Source organism: Acomys minous (assembly GCF_964271855.1).
Source record: "Acomys minous genome assembly, chromosome: 9".
Taxonomy (NCBI): Eukaryota; Metazoa; Chordata; class Mammalia; order Rodentia; family Muridae; genus Acomys; species Acomys minous.
Window position 1 is genome coordinate 17,653,846 of NC_140490.1, and position 15,722 is coordinate 17,669,567.

Below are 15,722 nucleotides of genomic sequence, written 5' to 3' on the forward strand. Positions count from 1 at the left end.
CACAACACCTTTGTTTTGGAGAAGTCAAAGGCTTTCCTACCATTAACTCATTCACCTTCACTGCACTGATAAAGAGAGATGGGCCGGCAGAATCCTTATTTCATCTGCCAGCGTTGAGGCAGAAAGGAATTAGGTACTGAAAGAATGCAAAGCAAGACCCATTTGTCTTCTTTTAAGCGTCTCCCATCAGTTATGAGAATTCCTCCATCTTAAAGTAGCAAAGACCATCCATAGTGAAAAAAACGTAATTTTAGAAAGGCAATTCTTTAACAGAATTACGGCACAGTTATGGCTCATAGTATTAGTGCGTTTGATCTTACACTTTGGTATTTCTGTTCTTATGGGGCTAAAGAGTTGTTTTTAATAGCAGCATTATAATAAACTGACAGTCCTGCCACAGATTTCCATTTTTCTAGATTGCCATTAGGCTCAAATCGATTCTCTAAATAAAGTCTGTCCCAAGAGACACACTGATGCAAGGAAAAGAGGAGGTTTGTTTTTGTTTTTTTTTTAAACCAAGCCTGATGTTTCACGTTTGTGTTCTAACCATCTGTACCTTTTATTAACCAGGGGCTGGAGCCGCCCAGGCGGACAGACACAGGCGAACAACAACCTTCTCCCACACACAAGCCTGGAATGGTAACAGTGTGCGGCTGCCTAAGAAAGAAAAGCCTTTTCTGAGCTGTGGGTTGGCGTGGGTGTGTGTCAGGGCGAGGGAGCCATTCCTCTTCCCCATCCAAGGATGCTATTTATTGGAAATCCTGCACATCTTTTTGAAAAAAAATTGATTTTCTCTCGAGTGGGAGGCAGAACCCTTTTGATGATAAAGAAGAAAGGGAAAAAACCACATGCAAGATCGAAAGGGAGCAGAAATGTTCCCTGTTCAGGCTATAAGACCACGCCCTTCAGTCCCACGCGCCAGCAGTCCCCCACCCCCCAACCAATTCCCCCCTTCTCCCCCAAAGCCGCGGTGGCATTCTCACTCTCGCTCCACGTGCGAGTCCGGTTCCCCGCTGCCCTCGCTACTCTGATGGAAGGAGCATCAGCCCCGAGGTCCCCCTCGCACCCTCTCCGGCTGCTTTACCCGCACCTGACTTGAGCCTGTGCACGCCACCTCCACGTGCCATCCCGGGGCCGTTACCCCGTACCCCGCTCCGGTCCCTCCCCACCTCCAGCCGGGGCTCCGCCCACCGCGCCGCGGGCGCGCGCCCAGACGCCCCGCCACCTGGCCCGCCCGCCCGCTCCGCGCGTCGCCGCTTCCTGTGCCCCGCCCCTCCCTTGGCGGGGAGGCGGGGCCTGGGCGCGAGCGAGCGCGGTGGCGTGGCCAATGGGCGCTCGGCTTACTCTGGCCTCTCCCCCGCGCGGCCGCCAATCGCGGCGGGCGGTGGTGGTAATATTGTGGAGTGGAGTTTGGATGCCGCCGCTGCCGCGGGCTGGAGCGGCGCGGCGGCGGGGGCTGCCGGGGTATTTCGGGAAAGGGGTGTGAGGCGGCGCCGGAGGAGGCGGAGGCAGCGGGTGCGCGTGGAGGTGGCTGAGGGCGAGAGAGAAAGGAAGGAAGAAAGAGGGCGGGAGTCCTCGGTGGAGGAGGCGGGACCGGTGGGGCTCTTCACGGCGGCGGCGGCGGCGGCGGCGGCGGGCGGCCGGGGAGGCGGCGCCGCCCCCTGCCCGCGCTCCCTTCAACGTAGCCGGCCACCTACCCGCCGGTGGCGGGTAGTGGCCGAATCGCGGCGACCGTCATGGCGTTCCTCAAACTCCGCGACCAGGTAGGTGAGGGGCGGCGGGGCGGAATGGAGCCAGGGAGGAGCTGGAGGAGGTTGGACCGGCGGCGTGGGCCGCCTGGGAGTCCGCTCGGCTCTGTGGCTGCGAGGGAAGCGGGTGTCCCGGGTCGGGAGCGGTGCCTGCCGGCTGCCTGTCAGTGCAGCCCCGGCTCCGGGAAACCCACGTGCCGCCGGGGGGATCGCGGCCGCCGCCGCCACAGGGGCGGGTTCCGCGCTCGCCGCCCTCGCGTCCGGCGCCCTGCCGGGAAGGCGCCTCCTCTTTCCTGCCAGGTGAGGCTCGGGCCTAACAGGTGGCTCTGGGATGCAGTGTGGGAGCGGTGCTGGCAGCAGTGACCGGGGGGTCACGACCTTGCTCTCGGGTTCGCTTCGTAGAGTGGTTCACGGTCCAACGCACTGTCTCGCGGAGAGGTGGTGGCGGAAGAAAGCCAACCCACCAGTCCTGATTGATTCTGCTGGAGACTAGCCGCTACTGTGCAGATCCCCAGACTTGGTTTCTCTTGGCATTTTCTGCACCATCTTGGTTTAGTTTTCTTGATTTACCGGGGGAGCTTGTCAAAGAACACCTGAAGTGCGGGAAAGACTTGACACTGTGGGCCAGGAAAAATAACTTTGTATCTACCTAAGAAATCGCAACTAAGTCTGAACGCCTGCTACCCTTAAAAAACGTGGGAAGGTGGACTATAGACTTTAAGGAGAGGCAGACTCTGTCCACTGTTTTTATCTCTCTTAAGGAAAAGGGAAATTAACGGGTGAAATTTATGGAGTGGTCGGAACCTATTAATGCTGAGTGCTTATTTTGCTATTGTTTTTCTGAATAGGAGATACTGAACAGATTTGAAGGGAAAGTTACTTTCATGCTTTGGGAAACCATTCTGAAAATGAACACAGGCTTATTAACAAAAAGTGATAGGGAAAAACTTATGTGTATTATATAATTTTCTACCAATTAAAACTTAAGTTCTGAACCCAGCTAATATCAGTTCTCTCTTCTAAAGGCGACTATTCTGTTTAGCCTGATGGTTGCTTTTATGTATCGTTTCGTATCAGAGTTTTAGCTGACAAGATTAGAATATGATACTTTGAAAATCTCTGCTTGATAGTTTGTATTTCAAATTATGTGAATAGCTCTAGTGTCCAACATATTGGGCACTCAAAGAATCTTCAAGTTAACTAAAATTAAGAAAACAGTTTCTTGGTTGTGCTAGTCACTTTTCAGAAGTGCTCACTAGCCACAGGTAGCTCTTGGTTATTGTATTAAATACAGAAAAATCTTTCATTGCACAAAGTTCTGCAGGGTTGGGGGAGGAACTGCTAATAACAAGCAGAGTTAAAGCCTAAATCGTCTCATTCTTATGTAGCAAACCCGTGAAACCCGGGATCTAGATTCTTCACTATTCTTTAGTTACTCTGTCGCACTTTGTACTGCATATTTGGTTCCAATCCTTTCTCTTTCAGAAAGGTTATTTTGTGATTTAGTCATTGTATGTTAGATTTGGTAGATTATTAGAACATCTTAGTTTATAAAAACCATGAATTAAAAATTAAAAACATTTGCATCTTTGCATTTGGGTATTTAGGAACTACAGTTTTGCAGCAGTTGTAATACTGATCCAGTTTTATGTAATATCAGTTAATACTCAATAGTGATATTGATCTTTAACATGTAACCTGTAAACTTGAGAATACTTGAGCATGTTAATGAGATGGCATTGCTGGGGAAGACTTACTGTATTACTACATAATTTGCTCATCTAGTTCTTTTGAAGGACATTAAGAACTGAATTTGTTTTGCCTAATTTAAAGGTAGTTGCCCTTTTTAGAAACCAGTTTATGTGTTGATATGTTGCAAGCCATTAGAAGTGGTGATAGAAATAAAGTGGAATGCAAATAGTTTAGTATTTCCCATTTGCAGAAAATGCACTTCAGCTAGATAAGTACTTTTTGGAGGAAGAATGAGAAGATCTGTATATGTACACGGGACTTTAAGCCTGGAAGGTAGTTGGCATAGCTTCTAACTCAAAAGCTTTATATACATTTGAGATAGAAAGCATATCTTTTTTTCTAACCTCGAAAAACATAGTACAAAGAAACTAGAAATGAGTAAGGGTTGTCTTCAGGCATTTAAATGTGAGGATGGTCCTGCATGGTATAGGTATAAAATCAGTGTGAGGACATGGCTTGCCACCCACATAGGCATGAGGATCAGAGCTTGGTCCCTAGAACTCATCACATAGACAACCTGAGGACAGTGGCACAGCATTGGTGAGACAGAGACAGGTAAATCTTTGGGGCTTCCTGACCCGCCAGCCTAGCCTACTTGGCTTACTCCTGAGTAGTGACACTGGAGGTTGACTGCTGGCCTCCACATGCACATATGCCCCCACAGGAACATAAACCGTCATGTGTACATAGAGGAAACACAAAGAAGACAGATATAAAATCAGTAAGCAAATAAAGAAAATTGTTCAGTAATCAGAATATAAAAGCATTATTTTGTACCAGCATGTAATTAAGGGAATAAGAAAGAATTACTTTATTACTTTCTGTCTATGAGTAGATAATATTTTTTAAGTTGTTGGTAAAATAAAACTTTTGTTTTCTGTTAATAACAGTAGACATGAACTTTTTTCCTCATTTACTTCACTTTATCTTATATAACATTCAAATGTAACAATGGTAGGATTTCCCCCTAAGATTATCACTGTCTATTTTATCTCCTTAGGTGATAAAAGTTATTCATTTATGGCTACATAAGCGCTATGTTCTATTAAGAAAGGTCATTGGTCTTTGTTCAGGTTTCTCATTTCAGAAGCTAAATAGCCAATGGCACTTGGCTTCAGTGTATAGAAGTGAGGCGTGGTAGAGATTGTGACCTCAGAGTCAAGCATGTTAGCTGCTGCTCAGCCCCAAGCCTTTGTTGTGCAGGTGGGTCTAGTATTTCTGAATTCCATTTTCCTTTAGTATACCAGAAGTCCAGATTTTTAAGGAAAATCTATTTCTAAATGCTAGCTAAGTTGGTAGCTCCCAATGACAACAGTAAATACTCAGGCTACAAAAGAGGACTAGTATGAAACTATTTGCAACTGCTTAGTCAGATGAATTGGAGAAAAACTATAAAAACTGTACTCATTAAACCGAATGTTCTATAACACAAAGGGGCCAAAGTGATCATAAACATAGTCTCTTCTCTTGTGTTTCTCTCTCTCCCTCTCTCCCTCTCTCTGTTTCTCTGCGTGCATGTGTTCGTGTTCACCTAGGGGTTGGATCTAGCATCTCATACATGCTAGGCAAGCATTTTACTGCTGAGTTACACCCACCAATAACCTGGTCATAAACCTTTTAAAAAAGGTTTGAAGTAGAATTGGTATACCATAAAATTCATGGGTTTTTAGTGTATTCACAAAACTGTAATCACCACTAATTCTTGAATATTTTTACCATTCCAGAAAACCACATGACCATTAGTCATTTTCAACTTTCTCTTGCTTTCTACACCTGGCAATCAATAATCTACTTTTAAAAAAATTTTTAATGAAATTTCCTGTTGTGGATATTTAATTTAAATGGAATCATATAGTATATGGCCTTTTATGTCTCATTTGATTTATTTAGCATAATACTTTGTAAAGGTCTATTCATTTGTAGAGGATTATTCATACTGCATCATTCTCTTGATCATAATTGTGTGTGTGTGTGTGTGTGTGTGTGTGTGTGTGTGTGTGTGTGTGTGTAGGGGTGCTGTGTTCAAATCTAAGAGGTCTTACGCTAAATAGACACTTGGCATTCAACTACATTTCTAACCGTGGTCATAAACATTTTTAACATGTTCAAAAGTTTGTAAAATACTGTTTAAAACACACTATTTAACTTGTACCTGAAGCTTATTTTTCTGTAGTGTGAAATAGTGTTTTTCTGTTTTTCAGAATCTGTTTATAACTGGAGTTAAATTTTTTTTTTGTAGTAATACTAAAGAGTAGTGGATTTTAATTTTTAGATTTAGGGTTTTTTTTTCTACTTTTATTTAGTATGTAGGTTTCTTAAAATACTGTTTCCCCCATGTAAAAATATTTAAATTTTAAGGCTTGATTAGGTACATACATGAAATATAATATGATAATTGAACACATTGTACAATGTTTAGACTAGGTCAGTGTTTGGTATTAGCTCTGACTGTCCCGGAACTTGCTGTTTAGACCCAGCTGGCCTCAAACTCACAGAGATCTTCCTTCACAGCCTTCTCCTGAGTGATGGAATTAAAGGTGTGTACCACCATGTCCAACCACTTTGAGAGAAGGCAGTCTGAGGCAGGGTCTCTCCATATCCCTGGCTAGCCTGGAACTTGGTTTGTAGACCAGACTGGCCTTGAGTTGTACATGTTTATAGTATATGAATGTTTTAAAGAATACATTAAAAACTTTTATTATGCATAATAAAAATCCTCATTTGATCAATCGAGGATCTTATTAAGAATGGAACATGATTTGGCCTTTCATGAGTAGGAAGAAAAGATATAATATTTTTGTAGTAGTTTGAATAAGGATGGCTCCTAGGGCTCATATATTTGAATACTTAGTAACCAGGGAGTGGAACTATTTGAAAGGATTACAAGGATTAGGAGGTGTGGCCTTGTTGGAGGAAGTGTATCCCTGAGGCTATGAGGTTTCAAAAGCCCGAGGCATTTCCAGTCTCTTTTCTCTCTGCCTGTGAATCAGGATGTGGCTCTCAAGTGCTGCTCCAGTGTCATGCTCCCCACCATGAGGATAATGGACTAAAACTCTGAAACTGTAAGCAATTCCCTAATTGTTTTCTTTTATAAGTCTTGCCTTAGTCATGGTATCTTTTCACAGCAATAGAACAGTGACTAAGACACTTTGAGATAACTTATAACTAAAAAATACATGACATGCTAAAGAACACTGATGCTCATATATTCAGGTACTTTATATTTGGTTGCTTTGTGTTAGAGAGTAAGCCAGACAGAAGGAAGAGATAGGCATAATCTGCCCGTAAGGGTAATATTAACTTAAAAATGAAAAAAAGGCAACATGATACAATGTATGTGAATTACTTCAAGTGCAAACTTTATAAAAGTTGAAGGAAAACATAGATTATACTAAGTGAAAAATGTAACTAATGGACAATTGAAAATTAAGATGCTTATGTGTATCAGTGGCTTTCAAATAACTTGTGTCATACAAAGTAGTAACATGGGTTCCATAAGAGATGGAGGTAACATGTTTCAGAATTCAGAAAGGGTCAGATTATAGTTAGGTAGAAACTTTTGGGGGCAAGGGAACAGATAGTTCACCAAAAAGATTGGCTTGTCAGTGTCAGAAGCAAAATAGTTATATTGAAAGCACCAGGAGAAAAATGAGATGGTGAGCCCGGAAAGAATATGTTAGGGTAATGAGGAGACAGTCCTGATAAGTGTAATTGCAAAAGATGACAGATAGATTGCCAAGTTAGCAGTGACTGTGTTACAAAGTTCTTTGAATATTAGGCTGAGAATTTAGTGATGAACATCAATAGCTGAGCCTCCTTTAAATAAAGTGATACTTTCAGCAAGATTGTACAAAAGTGTGTATGTACATACTTTTGAAGAGGGTATATAACTTTACTAGATCCTCAAAGGGTCTGTGACACCCAACACTTAAATAACCACTAATAGGAATGGGTATGGAGCCTGTAATGCCAGCACTTGTAATGTGGAGTCAAGTTTTATCAGGGCATATTACAAAAGGAAGACAGATGGGCATCCACACCAGTTAGGTAGCTGCTGCTGTACTTTGGAGAACATACATAAAATATTTTATCACAAATTGAGAACAGTAATTATGAAAGCAGAAGTTGAATGGGAATGAGTACATTTTTTCCAACTTGACATTTCATTAGCATATGTTGTACAAATTAATACATTTCATCGTGATATTTTCATACATGTATACAAAGCACTTTCACAATATTCATCCTCTCCTATTGCCCCTACCTTGTCCTATGTCCCCTGCTGTTCCCCGTGCTGGTCCCACGTACTTACATGCCTTTCTCGAATTTCTTTTGGTCCCATCTAGATTCCATATATAAGAAGAAACATGGACTTCATTTTTCTGAGTCTGGCTTATTTTGCATAGCATGATGCTCTCCATTTCATTTTCCATTTGTTGATAGGCACTTAACCTGATTCCATAACGTAGCTATTGTAGGATAGTGCTGTGATAAACATGAATATTTATCATCTCTCCTTATGCTGACTCTTAATTCCTTTGAGTGTATATGTGGAAAGGTATAGTTAAATTACATAGTAACTATTTTTGAGTAACTTCCATATTGATTTGCATTGTACCTGGACTAATTTACACTTATAACAGTGGTTTACAGTAGTTTTCCCTTCTGCCACATCTCGGCCAGCTTTTTGTTGTTGTTTTTGGGTTCTGTTGTTGTTTGTTTGTTTATGATAGCCATTCTGACTGGTTAAGATGGAATTTTACTATAGATTTGACTTCATTTCCCAGGTGGCCTAAGATGTTGAACATTTTCCCCCACTTCCTTATTGGCCATTTGTGCTTCTTTGAGATTTTGGATTTTGTTTTCTTGATTGGTATGTGCGTGCATGCGTGCATGTGCCTATGTATATGCATATTTCATTTTATATTCTGGATATCAACCATCTGTTAGGTAAGTAGCTTGGAAGAGGTTTTTCCTGTTGTATAGACTGTCTTCATTCTGATAATCCTTTCTTTAAAAAAAAATTACTCCTTGTGGGGCTGGAGAGATGGCTCAGTGGTTAAGAGCACTGCCTGCTCTTCCAAAGGACCCGGGTTCAATTCCCAGCACCCACATGGCAGCTCACAACTGTCTGTAACTCCAAGATCTGACATCCTCACACCAATGCACATAAATTAAAATTAAATAAAATATTAAAAAACAATTACTCCTTGTGAATGTTCTGCCTGTATGTACTTCTACCCTCCACCAGTGTGCCTGGTGCTTTCAGAAACCAGCATTGAATCCTCAGGAACTGGAGTTAGAGATGGCAGTGAGCCACTATGTGGGTGCTGGGAATTTAACCTGGGTTTTCTGTAAAAGTAGGCAGTGCTCTTAACCACTGAGCTGTCTCTCCAGTACTCCACCTTTGGAGAGGGTTTGTTTTGTTTTGTTTTGTTTTGTTTTGTTTTTAGGGCAATGGTACTTAAGTTGTGGCTTGTGATCCATTTGAGGGCTGAATGACCCTTTTACCTGGTTCATCTAAGACCATTGGAAAGCAGAAACATTAAGATCCATAACAGTAGCAAAATTACAGTTATGAAGTAACAAGGAAAATAATTTTAACATGAGGAACTGTATTAGAGGGCCCAGCGTTAAGGAGGTTGAGAACCACTGATCTAGGCAGTCCTTGTCCTGGAGGTATGTAGACCAGCTTGGCCTTGAACTGACAGAGATATGCCTGCCTCTGCCTCCCGAGTGCTGGAACTAAAGGTGTGTTATCACTGAGCCTATTGTAATTATTTCCTTTGCTGTGCACTAGCTTTTTTAATTTTCATGTAATCCCATTTACCAGTTCTTTCTATTATTTCCTGACCTACTACTGGTTCTTCAAAGTTTTTTTTTCCCCTTTAGTAGTTTCTTACCTTGAGCTAAGGTCTTCAATATGTTTTGAATGTAGATACTAAGTTTTCCTAGTATCATTTATTAAGAAGCTCCTTTTGCTAATGTATGTTTTTGGCCCCAATTAGTGAGAATCACATGGCTTTGGTTATGTAGGTTTGCTTAAAGCAGGGTCTTCTAATCCATTGACTTTTGTGTGCCTGTACCGTGCTGCCTTTTTATTGTCACTTTGCAGTATCATTTGAAATCAGGTATTATTTGTCTTCATTACTTTGGTTATTTGTATATGCATATGAGTTTTTGGAGTTTTAAAACATTTTTTTCTTGAAGAATTTTGTTAGAATTTTGGTGGGGATTGCATTAAATTTGTAGGTGGCTTTTCTTAATGTGGACATTTTCATAATATTAATTTTGTTGGTGTATGATCATGGTAAGTCTTTTCATCTTTTGTTACCTCTTATTCATTGTTTTTTGCTTTTCATTGTGGAGACTAGGTTAAGTTTATTATTTGTTGTTGGTGGTGCTTTGTTTTCAAGTTATTATGAATGGGGTTGTTTTCCTGATTTTTTCCTCTGTTTACATTACATTACATTATTATTGATGGATATAATTTACATCTCTCAGATGGATACTAATTTTAGTATATTGATTTTTATATCGTGCTAGAAAGTTGTCTTAGATCTTGAGTTTTCTAGTGGAGTCTTGGACATCTTTTAAGTATAGTATCATGTCACCTACAAATGTGGATAATTTGACTTTTTTCCTGTTTCTATCATTATTATTTCTTTTTGGTTGTTTTTTGAGATAAAATCTAGCTATGTATCCCTGGCTGGCCTGGAACTCCCTGTGTAGACTAGGCTGGTCCTGGACTTGAAGAGATCCACCTGCCTCTGCCTCCAGAGTGCTGGGGTTAAAGGCCTGTGCCCCCATGCCCAGCATCTTTTCCCCATTATTGTTCCAGCTAAGAGTTAGTAAGTGAGAATGGAGAGTGGGGAGAAGGCACAGTTGGCCTCATTCTTAGGCTTTCAGTTTTCCCCTGTTCAATGTGAAGTTGGCTGTGGATTTGTTGTAAATAACTTTACTATTTTGAGGTATGGTCTTTGTAATACTAGTTTCTAACAGCCTATTATGAAAGCACATGGATTTGTCAAAGGCTTTTTGGGGTTCTACTAAAATCAGTTGATTTCCGCCGCCCCAGTTTTGTTTGTTATATTTATTGATTTGTGTATGTTGAGCTATTCTTAAATTCCTGAAAAGAAACAGACTTGATCACAGTCTCTTAGTGTATTTTTAAGTTTTGTCTGAAAATATTGTATTGTGCGGTTTTTGGTTTTTTTTTTGAATCAAGGAAACTAGTTTGTAGTTTATTGTCTTATTAAGGTTTTTTGTTTGTTTGTTTGTTTTTAAATCTGTGCTGCATTAGTAGGATGAGCTTGTAGTGTTCCTTTCCTTCTCTTTTGGAACAGATTTAGGAGCATTAGTGTTCTTTAAAGATCTGCTGGGATTCCGCAGTGACTCCATCTGGTCATATGATCTTTCCTTGTTGAGATTTTTTTTTTTATTACTGTTATAATACAGCTTGCTGTTGATCTTTGAGGTTTTTGTTTTATTTTCTTTTTATACCTTATTGGGTCAAATGTTGGTAAGTCATGTGTGTTTAGAAGTTTATTCTAGAATTTTCAATTCATTGGAACACACTATTTCAAAATATTTCCAACGATCCTTTGTATATCACTGCTATACTTTGTAAAAGCCCCCCCTCTTTTTTTTTTATAGTCTCTCCTTTTATTAATTTGGGTCATCTCTCTTTTGGTTAGCTTAAATAAAGGTTTGTTAATCTTTAATTTTTCAAGGGGTCAACCTTTGTTTTTGTGTGGTTTTTTGTTGTTGTTGTTCTTTTCATTGTTGCTTTAGTCTCCGTTCTCCGTTTTATTTATTTCTTCCCTAATTTTCTTTCCTTCTAATTTTGGTTTTTGGTTTTCCCAGACTATGTGATACATCATTAGGTTATTCTTTTGAGATTAAAAAAAAAATATGCCCACCCATAGCTATAAATTTCCCCTTTAAAACTGCTTTTGCTGTATCTCACTCATGTGTTTTCGGGTTGTAGGAATTTTGCTTGTTTGTTTTTCAAGACAGGGTTTCTCTGTGTAGCCTTGGCTATTCTGGAGTCACTTAGTAGATCAGGCTGGCCTGGAACTCACAGAGATGTACCTGCTACCTCTGCCTCCTGAGTGCTGGGAGTAAAAATGTGTACCACCACTGCCCTGTGGAAATTTTTTAATTTCTTCAAAAAATTTATTCTCTGTGTATTTGTGTATTTATTGCAGTCTTACTTGGTATTGATTTGGAAAGATAAAAGAAGGCTTTTTTTTTTTTGGTTAATACTTGTGTTATGTCCTAAAGTGCAATCAGTTTTGGAGGAAGAATCGTGAGTGGCCAAGAACAGCATATGTTCTGCAACTCTCAGATGGGGTAGTCTGTAGAGGTTATTAAATCTTTTGATCTATGGTATAGTTTAACTCAAAAGTTTCTTTGTTGATTTTTTTCTTTTTGTCTTGATAATCTGTCATGAAAGAAGGGTATTAAAGTCACGTCTTGTAATATGTAGACAAGTAGTGCTTTCTTGATAAAATTGCAAAAATTGATATATTTACAGTCATAGCATAGCAAATTACTGTCTAATAGTAATCAGTGGTTTTCTTGCTTCTAATTTTGGTTTAAAGTCTGCTTTTAACATACAAGTATAACCTACTCCTGCTTACTCTTGGGTTCTCTGTTTGCTTGAGATGCTTGCAATGGTAAAGTGATTTTTCTTGCACTCAGTTGGCTCTTGTTTTTTAAACCAAAACATCCAGTCTGTGTGTTTCAATCAAAAGATAAAACCTTGCTGTTAGGGTTATTAAAGGCATGCACAAAATTTTCTCTTAGTCACTGTAGAGGTTTGCTGGTATATTGAGTTTGATTCTTTACTAATTCTCTTTTATTTGTTCTAATGAGGTTTGTTTTCTTTCTTTGAGCTTTTGTGATTGTTGTTTGTCTATCTTTCTCTTTGTGTAGTATTCTTGGAAGTTTACACTGCTGTTTTGATAGTCGTTAATTGTTTTGGTTTATCCTTATTGTGACATTCTTTATTCCTTCTTAAATTTTCAAAGATAATTTTGCTAGATACAGAAATCTTGGTTGGCAATTGCTTTTAGGATGTGAAATATATTTATTAGTACATGTTTTCCTAGCCTTTAGGGTTTCTGTTGAGCATTTAGTTATTTTGATAGGTTCATAGCAGCAAAGAATGTAACTTCTGCCTTGAAGCGTTCAGAATACTGAAAGCTTTGTTCTGTACTCTGGGCATTATACATATAAGATGATGTGGGGAGGATTTCTGGTCACTTCAGGTAGGGATTCTAAATGTGTCCTATATTTGAATGTCTATCTCTTTCCTTAGACTTAAGGGGTTTTCTGCTATAACATCTCCTCCTTTCTTCCCTCTCTTCCTTTGGGGATAAGATCTTGCATGTATCTCAGGCTGCCATAGAACTCACCATGGTGATCATCTTGCCTCAGACTCCATGTACTAGGACTATCGACATGTACCATTACACCTAGCTTTATACCAAAGACTTGTATTCTTCCTTCCTCCCCTCCTCCGTTGTTTTGAGACAAGGTTTCTGTATGTTATCTTGGCCACCCTGGACTCACTTTGTAGACCAGGCTAGCCTCGAACTTACAGCAATCTGCCTGTCTCTGCCTCCCGAGTTCTGAGATTAAAGGCGTGCGCCACCACACCCAGCCTAAGACTTGTATTTTTGATTCTTAATTATATCCTAGAGATCTTAAAACTTGTGATAATAGCTGGGTGCCATGGTGCATACCTGTAATCTCAGCACTCAGGAGGCAGAGGCAGGCAGATCTCTTTGAGTTTGAGGCCAGCATGGTCTCATAAGGCCAAATGAGTCCAGGACAGCCAAGGCTACACAGAGAAGCCCTATCTCAACTCCCCCACCCCCACCCCATTGTGATAATAATACAGCCCTTTCCGTGTTGCTGTCTAAATGTATTCTCAACCATGTCTTTCCATGTTTTTGATTTATTGATCTTTTCAGTACTAGGAACACCCATCCTCCAATTCTGTATGTCTTTGATGAATTATTCAGGTTGCTGAATTTCTTATCTAAGTCTTAAATTGACTTCTTTATATTATTCATTTGTTTATTTGAATCCTCTTTGGGGTCACTGATCATTTTAAAAAATTAGATTAAAAAAAATTTTTTTTTGTCCAACATTCCACCCGTTTTCATAGTTTTCAATTTGGTTGTTGAAGATTTATCCAGTTTTGGAGGAATTCTGTTGCCTTTTATTCCATGCTGTTTCTCTGCTATGATTGTGCAGTTATTGGGATGTATAGCTCTCTTTTTAAAAAAGATTTATTTATTATTAATATGTATACAGTTCTCTACCTTCAGGCCGGATCACATTATAGATGGTCATGAGCCACCATATGGTTGCTGGGAATTGAATTCAGGCCCTCTGGAGGAGCAGTCAGTGCTCTTAACCTCTGAGCCATCTCACCAGCCTGGGATGTATCTCTTGAGGTTTATATGTCGTCTTAGGTAGCAACCTTTTCTTGAGTTCTCAGTTCCCAGTACTGTTGAGAGAAGAAAGCCAGTGGTGGTAACAGTAGCAGTACCAAAGCAAGTTAACTATAGAAATTCAGTAAAAATCAATTACAGACTGCTACATCACTGTTAGCCATAGAAAAAGAAAGGGCAATATGAAATAGACTGAAGCTAAAACTATGATGGTAAAGTTAATAAAACAAAGAAAGGAGCAGGTAGAGAAAAAAAGGATACAGGAAATAGATGAAGAAAAGAACAAGAGATATAAAATTAAAAAACAGGTTAAAAATACTAGATCAAAGGACGAAAAGGTAGGCTGGAGAGATAGCACAGCAGTGGTAGAACAGCCTAGCATGCCCAAGGCTCTGGGTTTAATCTCCAGGACTGTTAAAACAACAGTAATATATAATAAAACAAAAGTAATATAAATAAAAAAGTTAAAAGAAAGTTAGAGAAAGATTCTCTCTAACTTTTATAATAATTGCAACCTGCCATGTCTGGAGGAGGAACAGTTAGTGGCCATTCTTCACTCTTCTCACCATACTGTTTGTGCGGTATGCAGGTTTCCTAGATCAGTCCTAGTGGTTCATTGTTAGTGACAAGCTCCTGTTTAGTTTAGATGTTTCTCCAGGTGTGTACCAGGGGTGGGTGCTGGCTGTAGTGAGCTTTGAGACCTGAGGTAGCCCCCAAGTTGATGGGTGATAAACAGACAAAACTGAGGAATGTCTCCAAGTGTATATGAGAATGAGGGAAACAGTATTGAGATCGATTTTGGAGAGAACTGAGCTATCCCATCAGTTACAATGTATATTGGTAACTTCTTAAACATGGGTATTACTTGTTTCATCTTGGACACTGTAACTATTTGAGTAAAATGAAAACTTATGAAGAAAAAGGAATCTTGGTTTTAGCCAAGATTGTGTTATTCCACCCTTAAAACTTCTAAACATGTTTTAACAGTGAGCCTCAAATTTGTAATTATGGACTTGAGTTTTTATTTAAGCTCAAATCTCTCCAATATTTTCCTATTTAATAATTTCAGTCAGTTACATTTCACTCCAGATGTAACCTAGCTTATTATTCCTTTGACTGACTGAATTTATTTTGTATCAGATTCTATAACTGGACTATAGAGCATACAAGAATGTGCTTGGAGAGTTGTTGGCAGGAAATGTGACCAAGCATTTGGGGGGAGGGGGATGGGGGGTAGGGTTGAAACAAGAGAATTTCTGCAAATTCAAGACAGTCTGAGCTACAGTGAGTACCAGCCCAACCAGGACTAAAAGATAGGCCCTCCTGGTCTCAATCATACCTCCCCAGTCTTGGAAGCCAAAATGTTAGCACACATGGTTGGAACATAGGGCTCATGAGTGCGAAGAAGTAACCATGCTGGAGAGAGGGACCAGATTATGAGGAGCCTGCATTCCATGGTTTTGGAACTTACTTCTGAAATACCACTGTATTATCCAAAGCAGACAGTAAAAGATTTGTACTTTGAATGAATTCTGGAGGATTGATAACGTATAGGAATTTGTAGGAAGTTAAATCCATTTGAAATGAGGTTTGACCTTGGCCAGTAAGATGAATTTGGCTTTGGAAGTTGAAGTTCTGGGAACTTCTACACATTGAAATGTCCTTGACTAAGCTGTAGATATGAGACTGATTTCTTAGAAGAGTGTTTTAGGTAGTAATTAAAGAAAATGAATTTATTTAGAGAATGTAAAGG

The 15,722-nt window shown here is 39.9% G+C and overlaps 1 protein-coding gene across 2 annotated transcripts in view; it reads left to right on the top strand.

The window, feature by feature from the left end:
- Positions 1-1,368: 1,368 nt before the first annotated feature.
- ANKRD28 (ankyrin repeat domain 28) overlaps positions 1,369-15,722 on the top strand; it is a 161,233-nt gene continuing 146,879 nt past the window's right edge. For both annotated transcript variants that reach the window (XM_084796848.1, XM_084796849.1), the window contains exon 1: positions 1,369-1,763. In XM_084796848.1, coding sequence (XP_084652974.1) covers positions 1,737-1,763 — 27 coding nt within the window. In that variant the 5' untranslated portion in view covers positions 1,369-1,736. The remainder of the gene's footprint in view (positions 1,764-15,722) is intronic.